This window comes from Mirounga angustirostris, unplaced genomic scaffold (genome assembly GCF_029215605.1).
Source record: "Mirounga angustirostris isolate CCGP_5_RB_7025 unplaced genomic scaffold, mMirAng1.0.hap1 SCAF_2, whole genome shotgun sequence".
Lineage (NCBI taxonomy): Eukaryota > Metazoa > Chordata > Mammalia > Carnivora > Phocidae > Mirounga > Mirounga angustirostris.
The window spans coordinates 137,886,808-137,909,883 of NW_026991710.1; the positions used below are offsets into that span (position 1 = coordinate 137,886,808).

General features: G+C 34.8%; 1 protein-coding gene across 2 annotated transcripts in view; it reads right to left on the reverse strand.

Annotated features, from left to right (window-relative positions):
- Positions 1-2,984: 2,984 nt before the first annotated feature.
- The window catches only part of NAF1 (nuclear assembly factor 1 ribonucleoprotein), a 38,741-nt gene continuing 18,649 nt past the window's right edge, over positions 2,985-23,076 (reverse strand). Inside the window, exons 4-8 of one of the 2 annotated variants that reach the window (XM_045880192.2) lie at positions 20,454-20,536; positions 13,852-14,012; positions 10,679-10,730; positions 7,637-7,739; positions 2,985-3,962 (exon numbers count right to left, since the gene is read on the reverse strand). In XM_045880192.2, coding sequence (XP_045736148.1) covers positions 3,499-3,962; positions 7,637-7,739; positions 10,679-10,730; positions 13,852-14,012; positions 20,454-20,536 — 863 coding nt within the window. In that variant the 3' untranslated portion in view covers positions 2,985-3,498. The remainder of the gene's footprint in view (positions 3,963-7,636; positions 7,740-10,678; positions 10,731-13,851; positions 14,013-20,453; positions 20,537-23,076) is intronic. The other variant, XM_064585223.1, reaches the window with a different exon arrangement.

The following is a 23,076-nucleotide window of genomic DNA, read 5'->3' on the forward strand; positions in this document are numbered from 1 at the left end:
ATAAAAATTCTATAAGAAACTGAAAGGAGATTTGCATAGAAAGAAATTTAGTTGCATAACTCAGTGTTTCCCAAACTGTGGTCTGTGGATATGTTCTTGGAGATCCACAACACTTTTTTTTTTTTTTTTTTTTTAAGATTTTATTTATTTGACACAGAGAGAGCACAAGCAGGGGGAGCGGCAGGCAGAGGGAGAGGGAGAAGCAGGCTCCCCGCTGAGCAGGGAGCCCGATGTGGGACTTGATCCCAGGACCCTGGGATCACAACCCAAGCCAAAGGCAGACACCCAACTGACTAAGCCACCCAGGCGCCCCTCTACAACACTTTTTAATGAAAGGATTTGTGTATTACCAAATTTGAGAAAGATTTATACTGTTATTACTGTTATACCTGCTTCAAAAGGAGAAAACCTTTTGAAAGACTCTCTCCATCTTCTTTCTCTTCATATATTACTTAAAAACAAGATGAAATTCAAGAACCCTCTCTCCTAGAAAAATGTCCATCTCACAGGTTTTTAGTGGGTTCTAGAAAACTGGGGAACAAACCTCAGGTTAAGAACCACAAAGTCTACACTAAAGAACAGTATTTTCCTAACCTAATACAGAATATTTTAATAGTTCTTCTGGGCCCCATGATCTTCTCATAGATTGTCCTCTTAGCAAGACTAGAGATCGAGATCTCTTAGAAATGTTCACTACTATGAATTTCTGCCAGCTATCATCCATGACAAGTATTTCCCAAAATGTGTTCTGGTAAGTAATGGTACAGAGAGATGTTCTATGAAGAAAAATAAATATGAGAAGCAATATATTTTATAGTCCATATATTACATTGGACCATTTGAAATGTCTTACTGTGTAGGGAATTTCATATGGTTCAAACTAACTGTATTTGAATGTGTTAATAGTTAATGCCTTGTTACTCTCTTTTGCCCTTTTTTTTTTTAAAGATTTTATTTATTTATTCATGAGAGACAGAGAGAGAGAGAGAGAGAGGCAGAGGGAGAAGCAGGCTCCCAAGGAGCAGGGAGCCCGATGTGGGACTCGATCCCAGGACCCCGGGATCATGACCTGAGCCGAAGGCAGACGCTTAACCATCTGAGCCACCCAGGCGCCCCTCTTTTGCCCTTAAATATTTTTCTGCTCATAACCTTGCCAAACAGAATTCATTTGAGCTTATGTTGCTGCCAATATATATACTAGCAAGTATACTTGGTCAAAAACCAAGCTAACACTAAAGAAAATTATTTGCTTTGAATGAATCAGCTACTAACACAGCTTACATAAATGAGCCTGACAGTCCCAAATCCTAAGATTAAACACTACATGATGCCTAGTCAAACAGATATGTGCAAGAGCAATGAGATGGAGAGAGCAAATGATTTCCTCAGCACTCCTGTATGTTATGCGAGCACACAATAAACAGTTTTAAAAGCTGCAATAACAGGTTTTGCACAGTGTAGTGGCTATTGATACTGAGAGAACATTTGAGAAGCCACCATCATTTATTTATCACATTTTATATTCATCAGATAATACCTACAGTCAGACACCAGTACTTAAGGCACAGAGGTTCAAAGATTTTTTAAATGCCATGGTAATTACAATGGCTTGTTGATATACTGTAATTGAATGTTAACATCTCACTCTTTCCATGGTTGTAGAAAAATGTTTTTAGTACTTCTAGATATAATCTCAATTCTAAGAATATTCTATCAACCAGAAAAAAAAAAGACTGCCATAAACTATGAAGGTTAACTCCTAAAGAGAAGCTACGAACACATTTCAAGGAAGAATAATAAAGTACAACATATGATAAAGTCAATGTATACCAAAGCAAGAACTTCTCAATTGGGCCCCAGAAACTTAGTCTCCCCAGCCTCCAGGGACGTGAAGGGCCATGGGGTTGTGATGAATGATCTCCAGATTACCCCAATGATGTGCATAAAAATACTATTTTCTAAGAGTGTCAAGGAATTAAAAGATTGGGAAGCAACAATTTAATAAGAGGTACTGATGTGAAAATCAAGAAAACTAGGTTCAACTCCTTGTCATCCCATTGAGTTATCTTAAATTACTTAAATTGGAACCCTTAGGTTCCTCATTACCTGCTAAATGAGGACTAGTTTAAACTACTTCTAAGGCCTCTTCTATTTCTAAAATTCCATAATTTTCTTTGCATTTACATTTCACGAGGTAAAATAACATTTAGTGGTAATTTAATTAAAAGCTCTAAATTCAGTCATTCAATAAATATTTATTAAGCACCTAATCTGTGCCAGGCATGTGAGAATCTGGAAAACAGATACAGAAGACAGTGTCCTAATATGGGGTTACATCTACTTCATTGTGAATATTATATTTTATTATGAATAACCACTGTGTCCCTTTAATTAATAGTAAAGTCTACTGAATAATGCCTAAGTTCTAGAAACCTGTATGGATAATGAAAAGCTTGCCTATGCATAATTAATGTGAACTTTATAGTCAGAACATCTACCAATATTGAAGAGTTTTCTTTTCTGTATCCTTATTTTATTTTTTTTAAAAAGGGTGGGGGCGGGCGCCTTGGTGGCTCAGTTGGTTAAGCGACTGCCTTCGGCTCAGGTCATGATCCTGGAGTCCCTGGATCGAGTCCCGCATCGGGCTCCCTGCTCAGCAGGGAGTCTGCTTCTCCCTCTGACCCTCCCCCTCTCATGTGCTCTCTCTCATTCTCTCTCTCAAATAAATAAATAATCTTTAAAAAAAAAAGGGGGGGGTGGGGGCACCTGGGTGGCACTGTGGGTTATGTCCAACTCCTGGTTTTAGCTTGGGTTATGACCTCAGGTTGTGGAATCAAGCCCCGTGTCTGGCTGTGCACTTGGTGCAGAGTCTGCCTGGGACTCCCTCTCCCTCCGCCCCTCTGGACCACACTCACTCTGTCTCTCTCTCCCCCTCTCTAAAGCACTGGGTGTTATAAGCAAACAATGAACCATGGAACACTACATCAAAAACTAATGATATAATGTATGGTGATTAACATAACAATAAAAAAGACATTTACAGTTACTGGTAAATTGCATTGACAATCAGAATCACCTTTCAAAGTATACATTTGTAAAAATAGTTTATTTTAAAGACTCTCAATAAGATTTCAACATCTTATTTTCAGATATACCAAGAAGACAATCGATGTGTTCAATATATTTTAACCCATGATGAAAGTTGCTCCAGATCTATTAGACCTATATACATTGTTAAATTGAGCAGGGATAGGGAAAACATGGATTCAGTTTTAATTAAATATTACATAGTTAGATTTTCTCCTCCACAAAAGTGAAATTTTCATATGGATACAATTTCACAAAGATTACAAATATATATCAACTTACAAGTGAAGGAATCATTTAGTATTTTACAATGTTAAAAATCTAGCTCCCTAACTGCTTTCTTTAAAAAAAAAAAAATTCTTCCCATATAATATAAAAAATCCAGATTTCTCCAGAAACGTATACAGTCACCTAGTAGTAGGATCCAAAATGGGAAGAAGTACTATCCCCAGAAGAGGGGGGTGGAGGCAGTGGTGGGGGGGGTGGGGGAATGGAGTATGGTAAGGGAATTAATGGATGAGGTGCCATGTTAGGTGCAGCCCACCCCAGGTTTACAGATGCAGGTGGTGGAGGTGGAGGGAGTGGTGGTAGAGGAGGAGGGAGTGAAAAACTGTGCATGTCAAACACTGGAGGAGGAAAGGGATACTGTGGCATGATAGGATTCTCTTGTCTCTGAGGTGGAAATCCTGAAGTCTCCTGAAACACCATATGCTCGGAGTTATAAAACTGTGGTGATGGAGGCCTGCCGTGGCAAGGTCGAGGATATCTACCCCGGGAAAATCCTCGTGAGAATTCTCTGTTACGATATCCTTTTGAATGCTCTGAAGCAGAGCTATGAACATTCCAATTCTGATGTACTTCTGAAAAATTTTCACCTTTGAGTGAAGAAAAAAGCATAAAAACAAAATTAAAATTAATTTTAGTACATTAAAAAACACTGCTTAAAATTTCAAAAATGCCTTTTCTTTAACTTCTGGTATTGTCTTATGGTAACTAAAAAAGCATAAGGCTTAAAATTATCAATTTTTAATGAATCCAAAAGGCCAGAGGCTCAGGAAGGACAACAGATGTATCATCAGAAACCATAGAGGACAGAAGAAAGTGGCTCAACATTTGCAAGTGCTAAAAGAAAACTCAATCCAGAATTCTAAACGGAATGAAAATATCCTCAAGAAAAAAGGGAAACTAAAGACATTCTACAATGAAGAAAAACTATTAATTTATCTCCAGCAGATCTACACTGATAGAATGACTAAAGCAAGTTCTCTAAGCAGAAACAGTAAAAGAAAGAAACTTGAGACATCAGGAAGGAAGAACATGACAAAAATATAAGTAAATACAATAAAATGTCCTTCTTTGAATTTTCTAAATGATGATTGAAGTAAATATAATTGGTAACATGATTCTAATTGTATATATGAACTATTTAAGGCAATTCACATTATAAACTAGAGAAGATAAAGGGACATAAAGAGGTAAAGTTTCTAAGAGGTAAAGTTCTACACAAACTGGCAAAACAATGACACCAGTTGATTGTGATAAGTAACGTATATACAATTTAATACCTAAATTTAATAACTACTGAAAAAAATCATACAAAATGATACATTCAAAAACACTACAGATAAATCAAAATGGAATTCTAAAAAATGTTATAGTGCTGACAAGCAGTCAGATAAAAGAAAACAGAAATGAAAACCAGAGCAAATGAATGGAAAAGGGCAGACCAGCCCTAAAACATCAATAATTACATTAAATATGAATGGTCTAAATACATCAATTAAAACACAGGGAATGACTGGCAGAGTGGACTAAAAAACATAACCCAACTATATGTCTACAAAATACTCATTTCAAAGGATATAGTCAGGTTGAAAGTAAAAGGATAGTGAAAGCTACAACATGCAAACATTAATCAAAATAAAGGAGTAGTGGGACGTCTGGGTGGCTCAGTCGGTTAAGCATCTGCCTTCAGCTCAGGTCATGATCCCAGAGTCCTAGGATCGAGCCCCATGTTGGGCTCGCTGCTCAGTGGGGAGTCTGGTTCTCCCTCTCCCTCTGCTGCTCCCCCTGCTAGTGCTCACTCTCTATCAAATAAATAAATCTTTTTGTTTTTAAAAAAAAGGAGTAGCTACATTAATATCAGATAAAACAGATTTCAGAACAAAGAAAATCATCAGAGAAAGAGACAAGAGAATTCAACAATATACATATAAAGAATTATACGCTATGACCACCTCTGGTTTATTCCAGCGATGCAAAGGCTGGTTCAATATTCTAAAACCAGTGTAATCTCCTTAACAGGCTACTGACAAAAAATCATGTCATCTTATCAAAGTACTGTCAAAATTTAACAGATTTTTTTTTTAAAAATCTCCAAAAAATAGGAATAGATGGGAATTTACTTGATAAAGAACATCTACAAAACCCCTATACCTAAATTATACTTAATGATGAAAGACAATGTTTCCTCCCAGGATCAAGAACAAAGCACATTTTATTCAACATAGTGCCAGAAGCTAGAGCTAGTAAAAGAAAGAAAGGGAGACAAAAAAACCCCACACAGTTTGAACAACAAAAACAGATAGAATACTCTCCCTATTTGCAACTGACATAGTTGGCTAAGCAGAAAATCTCAAAGAAAAAACTCCTAGAACTAGTGAGTTCAGTAAGGTCACAACATATAAGCTAAACGTACAAATATAAATTTTATTTCTATATTCTAGCAACAAAAACATGGACACTGGAACTAAAAATGCAAAACCATTTACAATGACTTGAAAAATTAAATATTTAGGTGTATACTAATGAAAAAAAAAAACAGAATTTGTATTCTAAACATGACAAAATGCTGCTGAAAAGAACCAAAAATCTAAATTAATAGAGATGTATACCATTATTGCACAATGGAAGACTCAATACAGTTAATGTATCAATTCTCTCCAAACCAATAAACAGGTTTTACACGACTCCCATTAAAATCCCAGCAAGAAGGGAAAAAAAAAAAAAAAAATCCCCGCAAGACTTTTGCCAATATAGAGAAGATTATTATAAAATGCATATGGAAAAGCAAAGGAACTAGAATAGCTAAAATAACTTTGAAAACTTTTAGGAAAAAAAACAGAAGAAAAAATCTGGAATGTAGGTCTAGACAAGAAATTCTGACTCCACAAAAGGAAAACAATAAATTAGGCTTCATCGAATTTAAAACCTTTTGTCCTGTAAATGGCCCTCTTGAGAGGATAAAAATACAAGTTACAGGCTGGAACAATTATGTACAAACTTCGTAACTCCAAGAACAAAAAAGCAGAAATATAGTTAGAAAATGGGCAAGAGACATGAACAAATATATCACTGAAGAAGATATGCAAATAGCAAATAAGGACATGGAAGGATGTTCAAAATCTTTAGCCATTAGGAAAATGCAAATTAAAATCACAATTAGATATCACTACACACCTATCAGAATGACTAAAATAAAAAAGTGACAAAACCAAATGTTGGTAAGAAAGCAGAGAAACTGAGTCACTCATGGGAATCCAACTACCACATAATCCAGCAATTATTCTTAGACATTGATCCCAGATAAATGAAAAGCTGTATTCACACAAAAATCTGAACACAAATACATAAAACAACTTTATTCCTGTAACCAAAAAATGTTAACAACCCAGATGTCCTTCAACTCATGACTGGTAAACAACCAGTAGTATAGTCATACCATGGAATACTACACTCCTAAATGAAAAGAAACAAACATGACACATAAAACGATCTGGATGAATCTCCAGGAAATTATGTTCAGTGACGAAAGCCAATCCCTAAAGGTAACATACTGTGTGGCTCCATTTATGTAATCATTTTTGACACGACAAAATATATTATAGAAATGGAGAACAAATTAGTAATTGCCAGAAGTTAAGGAGGTGGGAGGGAGGGAAGTGGGAGTGACTATAAAAAGGCAACATGGGGGATCCTTTTCTGTGGTGGAAATATTCTGTATCCGATTGTCTCAATGTCAACATCCTGGTTGTGATATTGTACTGTATAGTTTTACAATATGTTACCATTTCAGGAAAGTGGGTAATGGACATGCAAGAAAATCTCAATTATTTCTTACAACTGTGTGTGAATCTATAAAAAGTTTAACTTTTTTTAAAGTTTCCTTTAAAATTTGAAAGGCATAATGAATGGAAATGCATGTTAAAAAATAAAATACTTTGATTTAGGTATTAAGTACCCTATCATTTAATTCTAAATATGGAAGCAAAGAGGTTTCTTAAGAAAAAAGTGCCTATATGCACAAATGACTAACAAGGCTTAGTTTTACCCCTAGAAGCCATTTTTACATACTGAAGCTTGAAAAACTAACACTGAATATCCCTCATGACTCTCCTCTGCCACATCTCGTATTGTGTAAAGCCTCCTATGTTAGATGAATGCCACGAGGTAAAGAGAGATCCCACATGTTTCCTTCAATTTTATTAGTTATTGACTTATATAAATGTTAAGTGAAGATAAAAAATTACTATATATTGCATTTACTCACTTGATTCATTAGATTCAGACTTGAATTTTTTCCGGCCCTGAATCTGAGATTTTTTCCTCTGTTTGGCTTCTTTTTCCTTTTCATCATCACTGAAATCTAAGGCCTTGCAGAGGAAAAATATAATTATGTCAAATGGATTTAATTCATTGGTACATACTTGGAAGTGAGAAGGATAGGCCTATTATTTAACACTGACCCTGAAAGAGTATTACTTTTTGATATGTAGTATTTTCTAGTAATATCTGAATTAACTATTTATGACTCTTAATTAACACAGGCCAGAGTACTCAAGGCTTTTTTTTTCCTAGAAAGTTTTGGATAGATAATTCTTTTTTTGCACAGATAGGTAACTTTAAAATGCCAATCTTTAACAACCTTCAGATATGTGTATTCCCTAGCTAGAAGACTGACTTCAAGCTTGAGTCAAGAATGTCAACAATGCTAAAGGGAAGGAACAGTTAGGAATATGCAAATAACATCAATGATCAGAACTGATAAAAAATAGAAGAGAATGTTTTATCTTTCATTCACTCAAAAATTTATACATACCCATTATATGACAGGCACTGTTCTAAACATTCTATAGGTATTAATCCTTTTAATAATATAATGTCAAGCATAGTAAGGGATGTAAATAAATAAAGCAAAGTAAGGAAAGAGAAAATCACTGCAGATGCAATTTAGACTGGGCTGCAGGGAAAGACTTAGATAATATCTTTATCTTTAGAAGATAAACTCAAGATAAATCTCTAATGATGAATTAGCAGTGAATAAAGGAAAGGAAAATTTCAAGGAGAGGGAATATGTGCAAAGGCAGGGTACATTTGAGACATGAAACTGGTTTTGTAAAGCAAAGCAAAAGCTTCTTATATAGTGAAATCAGAGATGATAAAATTGGAGAATAAAGAACTTTATGTCCCAGTCACTGGGCATGTCCTAAGAGCAGGAGGGAGGTATTAAAGGATTTCAATTGGCATTGTTTTATTTTAAAGAGACTGCTTCGGCAATATTTTGCTATCACTTCCTAAAGTCAGAAAAAAATTCACATGTTTCTTGTATACATATTAAATTTGCACTCAGACACATTTATTCAACTACAAACTATATATTCATGTATTAGAAATGCATACCAAAGTGAAGAAGATGCATGCCTTATACACAATCTATGATTAACGTCAGGCAATAATTCTATACTACAAAATTTCATAATAAAATAAACTTTAAAATCTCAAAGAGTTTTCCCCTATTACAGAATTAAAGGACATTCAGTCAACTACTTCAAAAACAAAGACAAAAACAAAATAAAACACACCATGAAGTATGCTGGGATTTAATTTTAAAATTAACCTAATCACACATATTTTATAAACAACATTACCATAATTAGCAACTTCAAAGCTGAGGTCTAAAACAACAGAGATGTATTAGGATATTTTCATTTCACAAGAAATATGTTTTAAGACCTTTGTGAATTTTCTCAAATACTTTAAAAGCATGTAACTTCAGTAATTACTGAAGATGACCTAAACATAACTAAGAACATTAAGGGAACCTTCAGAGCCTTAACAGAAATCACATGTATATACAACATAAATTAGAAAACATAATCCCATGGCATTGTGAATACTAAACTAGGATCACTCACTGGTTAAGCAAACCTGTAAGTCAGCGTTACCTGATTCATGCCTCAGCAAAATTAGAAATTAATATGAATCTTCAGCACTGCTTGAGAACATCTAAAATGAATAAAGTTAAATCTACAAACCCAATAAATTTATATACTATAAAACTTCATGAGTATGTTTAAAAACTCTCACTTATAATTATATTTTCCCCTATAGTGTGTATATTCATACGATTTCCAAGAAATGTATACACTTATTGCTGCAATTTTTATATTTTAATAACTTAAAAAAAAAAAAAAGAAAATCTCCATGGAAAGTTAAATAACCCTACAGATTATTCCTGACTATTCCACATCTCTAGAAAAACTGTACATCAAGTTACTTGAGACATAAAATTAATCTTGCTGGAATGGGTTAGCCTGGTGATGGGTATTAAGGAGGGCACGTACTGAATGGAGCATTGGGTGTTATACGCAAACAATGAATCATGGAACACTACATCAATAAATAAATAAACAGGGAAAAACAATCTTGCTGACATGGATTCAAGAAAGAAAATTAAGAATCCTCTTTTTAGGAATGTAATTATATTATAAAAACTGGAGAGGTAGGTAGATTCTAATGATTTTGTACCTCCAAAAGAAAGGCAGCTTATTATAGGCACCATTAAATGTATTCATGTCCCATATGGTTAACATATTAAAAAATAAAATTTTTTAAAATAATGACAATTCTGCCTTTACCAGATGTCAACAAAATTGATTTTTAAAAATAGGAAATTACAAGGAAAATAATAAACTGGTACTTATTAAAATATGACTGAAAATATTTTTTTTTTTCCTGCAATGATCAATCAAAAACTCTTACTGAGGGGTATAAAATAGTCATCTGGGAGAAGGGGAGAGTACATGCTCCCACAGATGGCAGTATGACTGCCAGGCAGCATGAAAAGACCTCCTTTATTTTTTTTTTTAAAGATTTTATTTATTTATTTATTTGACAGAGAGAGACACAGCGAGAGAGGGAACACAAGCAGGGGGAGTGGGAGAGGGAGAAGCAGGCTTCCCGCCGAGCAGGAGCCCGAGGCGGGGCTCGATCCCAGGACCCTGGGATCATAACATGAGCCGAAGGCAGACGCTTAACGACTGAGCCACCCAGGCGCCCCATGAAAAGACCTCCTTAAGGTCAAGATGAATTTATAAAATTAAGTTCTGAGGTGCCTGGGTGGCTGTGAGTTAAGCATATGCCTTCAGCTCAGTTCATGATCTCAGGGTTCTGGGATCTAGCCCCACTTCTTCTCCCTCTGCCCCCACCCCATTGCTTGTGAGCGCACACTCTTTCAAATAAATAAATAATCTTAAAAAAATTAAATCCTGCTTTACTTTCTAAAATATTATGTAAAGAGATTTATACTTACTTCCGGTGGTGGTTCCTGATCATTCTTCCATGACGCATCCGATCCCCTATCCCTAGAAAGAGAAAGTTAAAAGAAAACATGAAGTACTTAAGATTCTGTGTTTATAACTCAGTAGTATAGAAAGTAAGTAGAAGACATGGGCTCAATCCTTAATTTTATAATATACATGAAAATAAGAGCAAAAAATAAACGACCATGTATATGTTCTTCACCTTGTTTCAGAAGATGTGGGAAGCTCCTAAGAAAAACACAAAATCTGGACACATATAAAATATTAGGACTGGGGGAATGAGAATGAGAAGCCAAGACTATGGTGTGCAGAGGAAAGTGGCTTTGCAGTTCATAAGCATCTCTAGATGCTATGACTTTGATACTTTCATGATACCTGAGCTCAGTTCATAAAGCTCACCTCAACAAATGCTTATTCTACACCAACTATAGGTCAGACACACTGTTTCAGGTGCTAAGGACACAAAAATGACCAGGAGGCACTCCCTTAAGATTTACAGGTTTAACGGTAGAGGTAACAACATGAAATTCTTCTTCCTCTATTTACCTGAGGAATATCAACAATATTCCATGAGTAACCAAAGCTTATTCCAACAGTATTCCTCAAAGCAGAGAGGGTGGAATAAAAGCTATCTCATTTGGTAAGGAGAAAGAATTCTGAAGAGTCTGAAAGACAGTATAATCACAAGCACTAACTACTTTTAGTGGAAAGTTTTATACTCTACAATGAACAAAAATACATATATTATTAAGTATGACTATGATTTCTGAAAGCTCACCTTTATCTCTTTAATCTTTTTGATTTTGTAAGTTTGACAGTATCTTGTTACTCAGTTACATTAAAATATTATAAAGTATTAGGAGTAGACGTTGTCCTCACTGCTTTAAACTAGATCCCAAAAACAAATGAGATTCTCAGGATTTAATTCATTAAAATCATTAATATATTAAACCACAATCCATAAAAACCAATGTACAGATGTCAGTGGGCTGGCAAAATAGGAATATCATTAAGTCTCCTCTAAAATTTTGATTCAGAACTTTTGACACTGTACATGGGGCATTATCAATGATTTTTCTACCATTAAAAAAAAAAAGCTTACTCGTTAATGATCAGTTTACACCTATGCATTTAACACAGCTCCAGTACTCCTTTTTGCATATATGCCATCACACGGCCTATGGGGTTTAAAGACATAAATGGGGAAAGTTCCCCAATAGCGCATTTACCACAGAAAATCAAAATCTACTAAAGAAGAGATCAAACAACATTTCAAAAAGCACTTTCAACAAGAATAAGCTCATGGGAAGCTAAAATTAAAATAGCCTTACAAGAGGTGGATAAACTAGAGGAGGTGACCTTCTCTACCTCAAAGGCAAAGTACTCTACTGAGTGCCCATGCAGACACCAAATTGCAGTCTAGAATAAAAAAAAAAACTTTGTTAAATGGGGCTTCTGCTGGGTGGGCCTAATTTCCCAATTTAGTTTATTGTTTCTTTCCAGGAAAAAACTCTTATTCTTGCAAATCAAGAACACAGACTTCTCTTGTTTAAAATCTATTTAATAAATGTCTTTAGAGAAGCTTTTCAAGTTTATCTGTTTTAAGCTAAAATATTTTTGTTAAAAGCCGAAAAATCACATATCCACAGCAACATCCTAATATTTAAAGCAGAATGAAATGCCACCTATTTAAGGCATGATTTTAAAACACGATTTTTCTATTTAATTTACCTTTCTTTTCAGCGGTTACTTAGAAAAATCAACCTTACCAACCTGAAGAACTTAGGCAAAATGTTCCTCAGATAATTATGTGGATTCTTAAGCATGAGTTTAATGAATTATGATAAATGAAATTCAGAGACTTGATTTAATATATAAGTGCTTTAGAGATTTTACACCATGCAATGGGGACTAGTACTTTTGAGGTAGCAGTAAGGCTACTCACTGACTGAAGTTCCCCTCTCTGTTCTGCAAAAAACACATTCCTACTGCTTCAACTACACTTCAAGTTTCCCATCAAAAGACAGCTATACCTAAAAGGGAGTTGTGTGTCAAACTGAGTGCAAAATCTTTTTAGATCCCCACCCTTCCCCCTATCTTTCTTAGTGTTTCTTCCACTCCTACTAATTTTACAGTATTTTTAGTGGCTCATATTCATTACATCTTTCAAAGCATTCAACTTTTTTTTTTCCTGAAAAAACTATTCTACTTAACCATATACCACTGATTTACCAAAAATAAATTATATGATTATAATAACAAGTTCAACTGATATAAGCAGCTTTACAGCTAACACTTAGCAACACAAATAATACATGGAAAATGCACAATTAATGAGTAGCATAAACATGCAGAAATATTACTACCCAAATGTCACAGGCATCATTTAGCATCCACAAAATGGAAAGCAGTAGTTTGTTGGTTAAATCAACCCTGTTTAGGGGCGCCTGGGTGGCTCAGTCGGTTAAACGTCTGTCTTCAGCTCAGGTCATGATCCCATGGTCCCGGGATCGAGCTCCACATAGGGCTCCCTGCTCAGTGGGGAGTCTGCTTCTCCCTCTGCCCCTCTCCCTGGTTGCACGTGTGCTGCACATGCACCCTCCCCCCCCCAAAAAAATAAATATAAATTTAAAAAATAAGAAAGAAATCAACCCTGTTTATCAACTTGATACACAACTTTTTAGGGGCATATTTTTGTTCTCTCTTCTATAAATTTACAATCTATAAGCAACCAGAAATTTATTAATTTTTTTTTCTTGAGAATTACCAAGTTTTATTAAACAGTTAAGCCTATAATGAAATCCAAGGAATAATTCTATTTAAAATGGAAAAGAATTCTTTTTAAGTGGTAATACTAATGCTGAAGTAGCATGTTTATAAAAAAAAAGGTATGTCATGGAAAAAAATATGAATTAGAATTCAGAAACTTTATATGGCCTAAATGTAGTCCTGCTAGTTGATTATGTCATTTTGGGTAAAAGATAAAAATCATCTCTACCTGTAAAATCTGATAACAAATTGTAGCTTTCAGAGATGTTATTAGGAAAATAAATGAATGCTTTGGAACACAGATACTTAACAAGAAACTACCTTCACTGAAAATTATTCGTAAAATATAAATTAAATAAGCAGACAACAACTAACATGTCAGTAACATACTTACTGTTTAAGTTTTTCTGTGAATATGTACTGGGTGAAGTCTTTCATTGATGGAGCAAAATACATAGTATCCTTTATTTTAATACCTTTACTCTCAATGTGCTCTGAAGAATTAAACCGTAACACATAAAATGGATGTGCGACAGGTCCAAATATCTCAAATATCTATAAAACAGAAGAAACGTAAAGACCTTTAATATGCAAAATAATAACTCAAAAAATAATTTTTAAAAAATTGATAATTGTTATAACAAGGTAATTTCGTCATGTCAGAATAAAATTGTATTTATATTTAAGTCATTTTTGCATACTCACAGTCTTCATATTTTGATTATAAATGCATCAACTCATTCCAGATTTCCTTTTTATGAGAATTTAAAACAAGTGTAGCAAATCTGTTAATTGCTAAATTCAAATCATCTTGGTGGTGTATGAATTAGAGACAAATTATGAAGTTTTTTTTATCATTCCTCATTTAAGTTGTAAAGTATGAAGAATCACAATGGGTAGCTTTTGAGAAATAAAATGCTGTCACTTGGAATCTTATAACACGAAACTTAAAAGCAAGCTTCTGCTTTAGTGGGTATTTAATCATTTCTGCTGTTTCCATACAGTAGTTAACATTTTTCATAAAATTAAACCACAACTGTTTCTAATTCAAAACTTAGAAAAGTAGATTTGAACTTGAAGTTGCTTATTTCTCAAAAACCAAAGAAGCTTATACAGTCTTTAACTTTTATATAAAGGAACTGCTTTTAGTACAGACACATTTTATTTCTGAAAATGTTTTGTGAATGATTAAAGGAAGCCTCTTGTTTTCAAACTCTTCTCAAATACCTAAATTCTTTGAAAAATGTTTCTGATAGTAAATATATGTATGCTATAGAAACCAGACCATGACCAATGTCAGTGTTCAACTTTTCTAGTCTTCTAATTCTTTTCTTCTGAGACCACATTATAGTTTTGTATACTGTTCCCTTTTAAAAACTAAAGTTGCATTAAGTTTTTCCATGTTATAAATATTCTTCGTAAGTATAATTTCAGTAGCTATATCAGTAACTCCTTTATAGATCTGGCATGATTTAACTTGTCTCATAAATAAGCACATTTAGGGAGCTTCCAATTTGTTCAATATATAATAAATGATGCCCTGATGAACATGCTTTTATGTAAATTTCTGTACCTCAGGTTTCCCAAAAATCTATTTGTAAAGGGTGGAATTATTGGAGCCAAGAGTATGATTATTATTAAAACTCTGGATATAAATTACTAAATAATTTTCCAAATAGCTTGGACCATTTTAAACCAAGTGTACTGAAAATGCCTGTTTTAGTACATTATCAGTTCTTCATTTTTGATAGTAAATATTCTCATTTCATTCTCTTTAAGTATACTATTCAGGATTTTTATTAATTTTCAGTGAGGCATAAAACAGTTCACCTATCAGGGTACCAATATTCTGAAGGCATGAGTACCCCGTACCCCCAAAACAACTAGTAGTATTCAATACAATTAAAATGCCAACATATTCTGAAGCAACACTAATAGCATAATTTTTTTTTTAAATTTTAAAAGAAAACAGCAAATTTGCTTTGAAGGATTTAGATACAAAGAGTAGACCTTGTAGACCTCTTCCAACTAGAACTGCAAAGGACAGAGGGATATACCGCAACACCACTCTTACTGGTTCACATTACATAAAGTAATGGATTATCTTGTCACTTTTTAAAAAATCTTTTTTTTTTTTTTAAAGATTTTTATTTATTTATTTGACAGAGAAAGACAGAGCGAGAGAGGGAACACAAACGGGGAGTGGGAGAGGGAGAAGCAGACTCCCTGCCGAGCAGGGAGCCTGATGCGGGACTCGATCCCGGGACTCCAGGATCATGACCTGAGCCGAAGGCAGTCGCTTAACCAACTGAGCCACCCAGGCGCCCTTAAAAAGTCTTAAAACAATTCTTTTTTAAACTCCTTTGATAAATAGTGACAAATCTGATTCTTCAAGTTTGGACGGGGATAAAAAATTTGTTTAGAAAAATTTTCCATAAAGATATAATAATCACGGTTAGCAACCTGGTACATAAAGCTGTTCCCCAATGATTGGTTTCCTGGACGAAATAATTCCAGTTCCTAACTGAGAAATGATTTCACTAGAGAAATGCCTGAATAGCTTCAGGCTTACACAGAGACTGGTTTGAACTAAAATGTAAGTGACATTCAAAATGCCTTGATAAAATCAAAGCATACTTGGTTGACTATTCTTAAGATCTCAAGTGTTAATGAGCTATACCTAATGATAAAATCATTACAAGGTTTTAAGTAAAATAATTCCACATACAACAGGTAACAGGAAGCTACTTTAAGGAATCCATACATGTCTTACACCAAAACTGAGAAGTATTTATGCTCCTACCTCGGATAGCCATGGAACACTTGACTGAGTTGACATAAGCAATTTAGCTAATCCAGAGTTACAGAAAAAAAAAGGTTTAACAATATTTTAAATTACTATAAGCTAAAAAGTATAGATTTTAGATCGGCTAATACCTGAGAGCTAAACTCTGAAGAGCAACCTCAGACAAAGTAGGGGTCGGGCCAGCCCACTTCATCCCATAGTTTCATTAAACCTTGCATCCTGGCTCACTCTTTAGACCTGCCTTTGTGGATTCTGCAAGTTCCAAACTACCTGACTACAGATAAAAGGAAAGGAAGGAATATGGCTGAGACAACAGTGTAAGGAACAAAACTCAGGATAATAATGTCTTAAGATATTTACTTTAAGGTAGGCAAGAAGCTTTCCTTATACTTTAAATAACAGTATATATCCCGTAGAAATACTCATAAAAATTTAATCCAACTAATGTTTTATACTTGCCCTGTCATTTGAAAGGTAGTTTTCAGTGTCCTTCCACTTGGCTCTAGCTTATAATACTTACCATCTCTTATTCAAAAGCAGTATCTTTCTGCTAAAAAACCTCAAAGGATTCTTGTCACACAGAGAGATCACAAACACACACCACTATCACATTATACAGATACAGCATAAGGTCTGTTAGGAAAAAAACTGACAAGCAGAGAAGTAAATTCATTCCCCCAAATTCTCATTCCATAGCATAATCTAGGCTTAGGTGTTCTGTATGCTGCATGGCCAAAGTTCTAGCGGCTGGAGACCAGCCTGAGTCAGCTGGCTAGACACGCGCAGAGAGCACTCCAAGAGAGAGAATAAGTTGCACTCTCCCATCTCCACACACACATTATATACTTATTGGTTAGCCTAAGAGGGACGAAGTAATCCTAGTTTCTACAGGTAACGAGAAACAGATCAAAGACTCTCCAGGCCCAGGAATAATGGTGAAGACTGCGCAAATGGAGAGCCAAGATCTGCATACTTCTGCTCTGAGAACAGCCTTCAAAGAATGCCATTAACAAAGGCCTATGGTTGTTCCAGCTGAGCCACTTTTTGGCTAACCTACCAAAAGGGGAAAGGGGGAAATGAACCCCTCACAGCCATTCAGAATTACCTCTTTCTTATCAATCACTTTACACTAATCACTGTGTGTTACTATTACTTCACAAGTTGCTGAGGGAGGAGAAAATAAACCACTGTATCAAAATAATACAGAATTTCAGAAAATCAACACGTACTACCAACCAAGATTGTAGTATATTCTTTTTAAAAAAGATCAGTAAAAATTCCGGCCCAACTCTAACAAACACACTGAAAACTAATGAAAAACGAGTAAGTAATTCATGTTATATAGGGATAATAAATTGCACAGATTGGTCAATTTTTAAATCCCCTGATAAAGAGCTAAACATTCAAAATAAAAATTCATTCATCATTTATCAAGAGTAACTAATCATCATTAGGATTAAAGGGCAAAAGGCTGAAACACAAATCCAAGGTTACCTCCTTTAAATCAGTGGGTAAGGGGGAGGAAGGTGGAGGGAAATGCATCAGACATATTAACTAGGTTGTAAACTCAACTTTGTTCCTTTTTAAAACTCTGTGATTTTTTGAGTAAATGGGGATCATTCCACTTGCTTGGAGTTTCAATGAATTTAAAAAGATACACAAAATATGTATCACTGTGGCTCATTATTATTGTTGAAGAGCAGAGGGAAAAGAAAAGATGTACAAAGGTTTGACACTGAAGGTAAAACTAAATCAGTATATAGGTAAGATCTAAAACAGATTCAATTTCATTTTCTGGTCACTGGTTTGTTGAACTGATAGTCCCAACCCTCCCCACCCCTGCACCATTACTTTGGGGAATCATGTCAAGGCACTTAGATGTATAATGAAATATTTTTTAAAGGCTTGTCACTTCTTGAATTTACAAAGCTCTCTATGTAAAATTTAGAAGTAGATTTAATTTTTTCCTCTAGACTTATGTCACATAACTAAAGTTAGAGGCATAAATGTTACATTTTTATCTGACTCCTTCCAAAGTCAAATGACAAAAGAGCTGAATATTAACATTAGTCACAATTATAGAACTAAAAGTTCAGCTGTATTGGGGGATATAAGAAATGTGAATTTAGAGGTTTTTAATTAGCAAAGTGTTGGGTATTTTGAAATTAAAATTGTCTCAGCTAGCTACTTAAAAAGACAATTGTCATGAATATCATAAATAAAAGGAATCATGGAAATTATCAGTTTCAAATGAGTTAGAAAACCAAGAAATAAGTTTCCATTCCCCGTTCTCCCCTCCCTCGTCTTCTACTACTTTCCAGAGGAGAGCGAAAAATGCTTTGCCTTTGTACCAGAGCAGAATACTGGTTTCTCCTAAAGTAGTATACATACCAATGGGCATGGAGAGCTACTCATGGCACAGTCATTGACTCATTTCCCATCCCTTTTCTCTCTCAACCTTCTCTGAGGTTAAGCCCCCTAGTCAATCTCTAACCACTTACAAAGGCACCAGCAGAACTCACTTGAAACAAAAAGACTGAACTTAGGTATCTGAAAGGGAAAAAAGTACAGCACCATTCTTTAGGCATTGAAGTCTTTCTTCCCCTCACCAACTTTCTCAAGAATTGCCAAAATATATTAGCTCTAGACTCCCAATTAATTCTGTCACTGATTGCTCTGCCATCCTAAGTCACTCATTTCTCTTTGGTAAATTAGCCTGTCAATCTAAACAAAAAGAAAAACAAAACCAAAAAAGTATGTAGGTGGTACAAGGTAGGCAGGACCCTGATAAAAATCTGACCTCTTTCTAATCTGTGTTAGAATGGGACAGTAGGAAATAGCATATAAAAGGGAAATTTATACGAATGACCTAATAATATAATTAAAAAGATACGCTTTTTTTTCTGATTAGATGTAAATTAATTGTATCTCCTAGAACAAAAAAGAAGCCAACTATTAGTTATCTAGGAAAAGCTAAACCCCAAAAAGTGACTTCCCCAAAGACAGCAGCTGGTTTCTTATTTTTTTTTTTTTAATTAATTTATTTATTTATTTGACAGAGAGAGACACAGCGAGAGAGGGAACACAAGCAGGGGGAGTGGGAGAGGGAGAAGCAGGCTTCCCGCGGAGCAGGGAGCCCGATGCGGGGCTCGATCCCAGGACCCCGAGATCATGACCTGAGCTGAAGGCAGACGATTAACGACTGAGCCACCCAGGCGCCCCTGGTTTCTTATTTTTATTTGTTTTCAACACAGTACACATTTACTCAGCACTTAAAATTTACAAAGCACTGTACTCTGTAGTGGAGAATGCTGAGGTGAATAAAACTACCCCTCCAGCCAAAAAAGAACACTTGGTTGGTACTTATATATAAATTTTTTTTTAAAGATTTTATTTACTTATTTGACAGAGACAGAGACAGCACAGATAGGCAGAGCGGCAGGCAGAGGGAGAGGGAGAAGCAGGCTCTCCGCAGACCAGGGAGCCCGACGTGGCGCTCAATCCCAGGACCCTGGGATCATGACCCGAGCCAAAGGCAGATGCTTAACCAACTGAGCCACCCAGACGCCCCAGTTGGTATTTATATTTTTGATCTTAGAGGTTTTACATCCTCTGCCAACGGCTCAAAATTGCATTATTTACTGGGTAAAATGTGTAGTCTTCCATATTGAAGATGGACATGCCAAACTGTTCCATTCGAAAGATGTTATAAGGAACTTGACTTTTTGGTGAGTACACATACTCATAATTCCCCAGAATGTGCTTACAGTGACACTTTGTACCTACTGCTAAAATCTTTTTCCCCCTTTTTCTTTTTTCCACTCTAAAGATTCCACCTGAGGAAGCCAAAGTCTAAAAAGTTTTGAAAGCCCCTACTCAAAGGGACTCACAAACCAAAAAAAGGTTAAGAACTACTACACTGTAGTTGCTGCACTCAACTTTGAGTACCTGGAGATACTCGATATGAATACAGGCCCTCTACTTCACAAGTTACATGACAAACAGGAAAAAATTGTATACCAACAGACACAAAGTACTGAAAAAAATCAAGAATAAACACTTCAGAACTCTAGACTGCTCATCTACTAAAATTAATAAATTCTCTTTAGGACAGATACGGAAAGTCAGAAAAACCAATCCACAAAGAAACAGAATAATTATAAGATTTGAATATATTTTTTTTTACAAACCTTTCCTGCTGCCTGTCGATCGCTTTTAAAAATTACAGTTTCCTCATTAACTGGAGGTAGGTTAGTCACAGATTCAATTATTACTGAAAAATGAAACAAAGGAGATTATTCCAAGATTTAATCAGAAGATAATGTAAAATTTAAGTGGGAATTTTTAACTCCAACATAATTTAAAATGAAATTTAAGGTGAGATAATATACCTCAGTAACTGTTCCTCTTAAAACAACAGTCTTTATTATCAAGTGGCACAAGGAAAAAGAATCTACATATTTTATTTAATACAAAATGCTACAACTCGAAGAAACAAAAACTAAAGTAAAATTCTCACAGAAAATTTTTATCACCCACTAAAAAGTCAATAAATTTAAGTCCTGTATGGGCCACAAATGTTAAAACACCAAGCTACCATAGCAAAGAGAGAAAACAAACAACAGGCTCTTAGAAAATTAGAGCAACAACCAAGAATATTTGCCACATTACACAGGTAATGCCATGTCCACTTGAGAAATGAAATGTCAGTTCAGGTTATTAAAATTCATTTTAAAAATTTCAACTGTATCCAATTAATTACAACAGTTACTGCTTCTAAGTTCTGAACATACATGTGGAGTAATAGATCACAGGTCAACATTTTCTGAGTTAGATCTGTTTCTGGAACAAAGATGATGAGTAAGGATTAATAATGATAGTGAGCACTAACAGCATTCATTTTCAATCATTTCTCCTCCCTAATCCCCTTCCCAAGAATCAAATTACATGAAAATAAAAGATCACCTAATTCAATTCTCTCATTTTATAAAAAGATGAAAAAACAGGACTTAAGAGAGTAACATTATCACATGGCCAATTCCAGACCAAGTCATTACCAGAACCTAGAATAACCTAGATCCCTAGTTCCAATGCTCTTCCTTTAACAACACAACTACTGACTGTGTTTCCACAGCCTAAAAAAACCCATTCTTTTTTTAATTATGATTCTAGGTGGCAGTTGCAGGTAGCTGGATACAAATCAACCTTAAGTTTGTACCACACATTGATAAAAATTTCCAAAGCTATCAATAGTCAAAGTATCTTCTAGTACAAGATCCTTAAATTCATGAAATCTCTCTACTTCTACCTAGGTGGATAATATTTAACTAGCCTCTTGTATTTTCCAAATTAAATGAGAGAGAGAAAGAAAAATAAGCCAGCATAACTTGTAGAACAATTGCAGAGTACAAAGCCAAATCCTCTTTTTCTCCTGGGGTCTTATTTGAACTCACATATTTTTTGCTTCATGTATTAATACTTATTTTATTTTCTCTTTTGTAATTTGGTCCAAATCATGTGAGATATTTTAGGCTCTCAAAACAGGGTAGCAGGTGCTGATTTTCAGTCAATCTTTATTCCTAGCAGCTTGAGAATTTTGTTATTCTATTAGGGTGTGCTAGTCAAAACAGTATCTTTAAAAAGCATTATCTTATGCATATTGTATAGTTCACATTTTTTTCTTGATAAACATTTTGACCTTTATTTTTTCTATATACATCAAGTCTAATGCTCAACTCACACTATGTGATGCCATAAGATAACTCAAATACCAGTAAATGTAATGACTCAAGAATCAGGTTAAGAGTTTTAATAATCATGATTTTTGTAAAAATAAATAAATGTTTCACTTTAATCAGAATTTTGACTAATAAATTGCAAAAGTACAAAATTATGTAAGTATAAACTTTTCAAAATACTGGTATGGACACTGTTAGAAAAAGGTCAAAAGTCCAATTTCTACCACTGACCCATTATACAACTAATCATAAGGGCAAGTGAGTTGGGTTTTTCTGTGTCCCTTAAGTCCTGTAAACTAAGAGGGCCAGTGGATAATCTAGGTCTTTTATCCAGTTGAAATATCCTTTGACTTTGTCAACTCTGAGTTCTACTTTCAGATGGATCTTACTATGAGAGCTAATGGTAGCTACGTGAACTTCAAGGCCTTTAGTACCTATCTCACAACCTGGGGCTAAAAGAAATCTATAATATCTAGTTCTCTTACAACCAACAGCTTTATATTTCATGAATCACAGAACTTTCTAATTTACATGTTTCTAAAATAAAAATCAAAGGCAGTAGGCAGAATAATGTTCCGCCCACCAAAAGACACCTACACCCTAATCCCTGAACCTATAAATACATTACCTTACATTAAAAAAAAAAAAAAGGATTTTTGCAGATGTGATTAAGGTTAAGGACCTTGAGATGGGGAGATTATTCTGGATTATGCATGTAGGCCCAACCTATGGAGTCCTTAAAGGCAAATAATCTTTCCAAGCTTTGGTCAGTGAGAGATGTGATGAAGGGGGAAGGGTCACAGGTAAGGTATACTACTGGCTTTGAAGATGAAGGAAGGAGTCCATAAGCCAAGGAATACAGGCAGCCTCTAGAAGCTGAAAGGGACAAGGAAATGGATTCTCCCCTAGAGCCTTCAGAAAGGAACTCAGCCCTGACGGACCTCTTGATTTTAGCCCAGTGAGACCCATATCAGACTTCTGTTCTACAAAACTATAAAACAATAAATCTGTGTTGTTTAAAGCCACTAAATTTGTAGCAACTTAATAGCAAAAAAAATTAATATACCAAATCAAA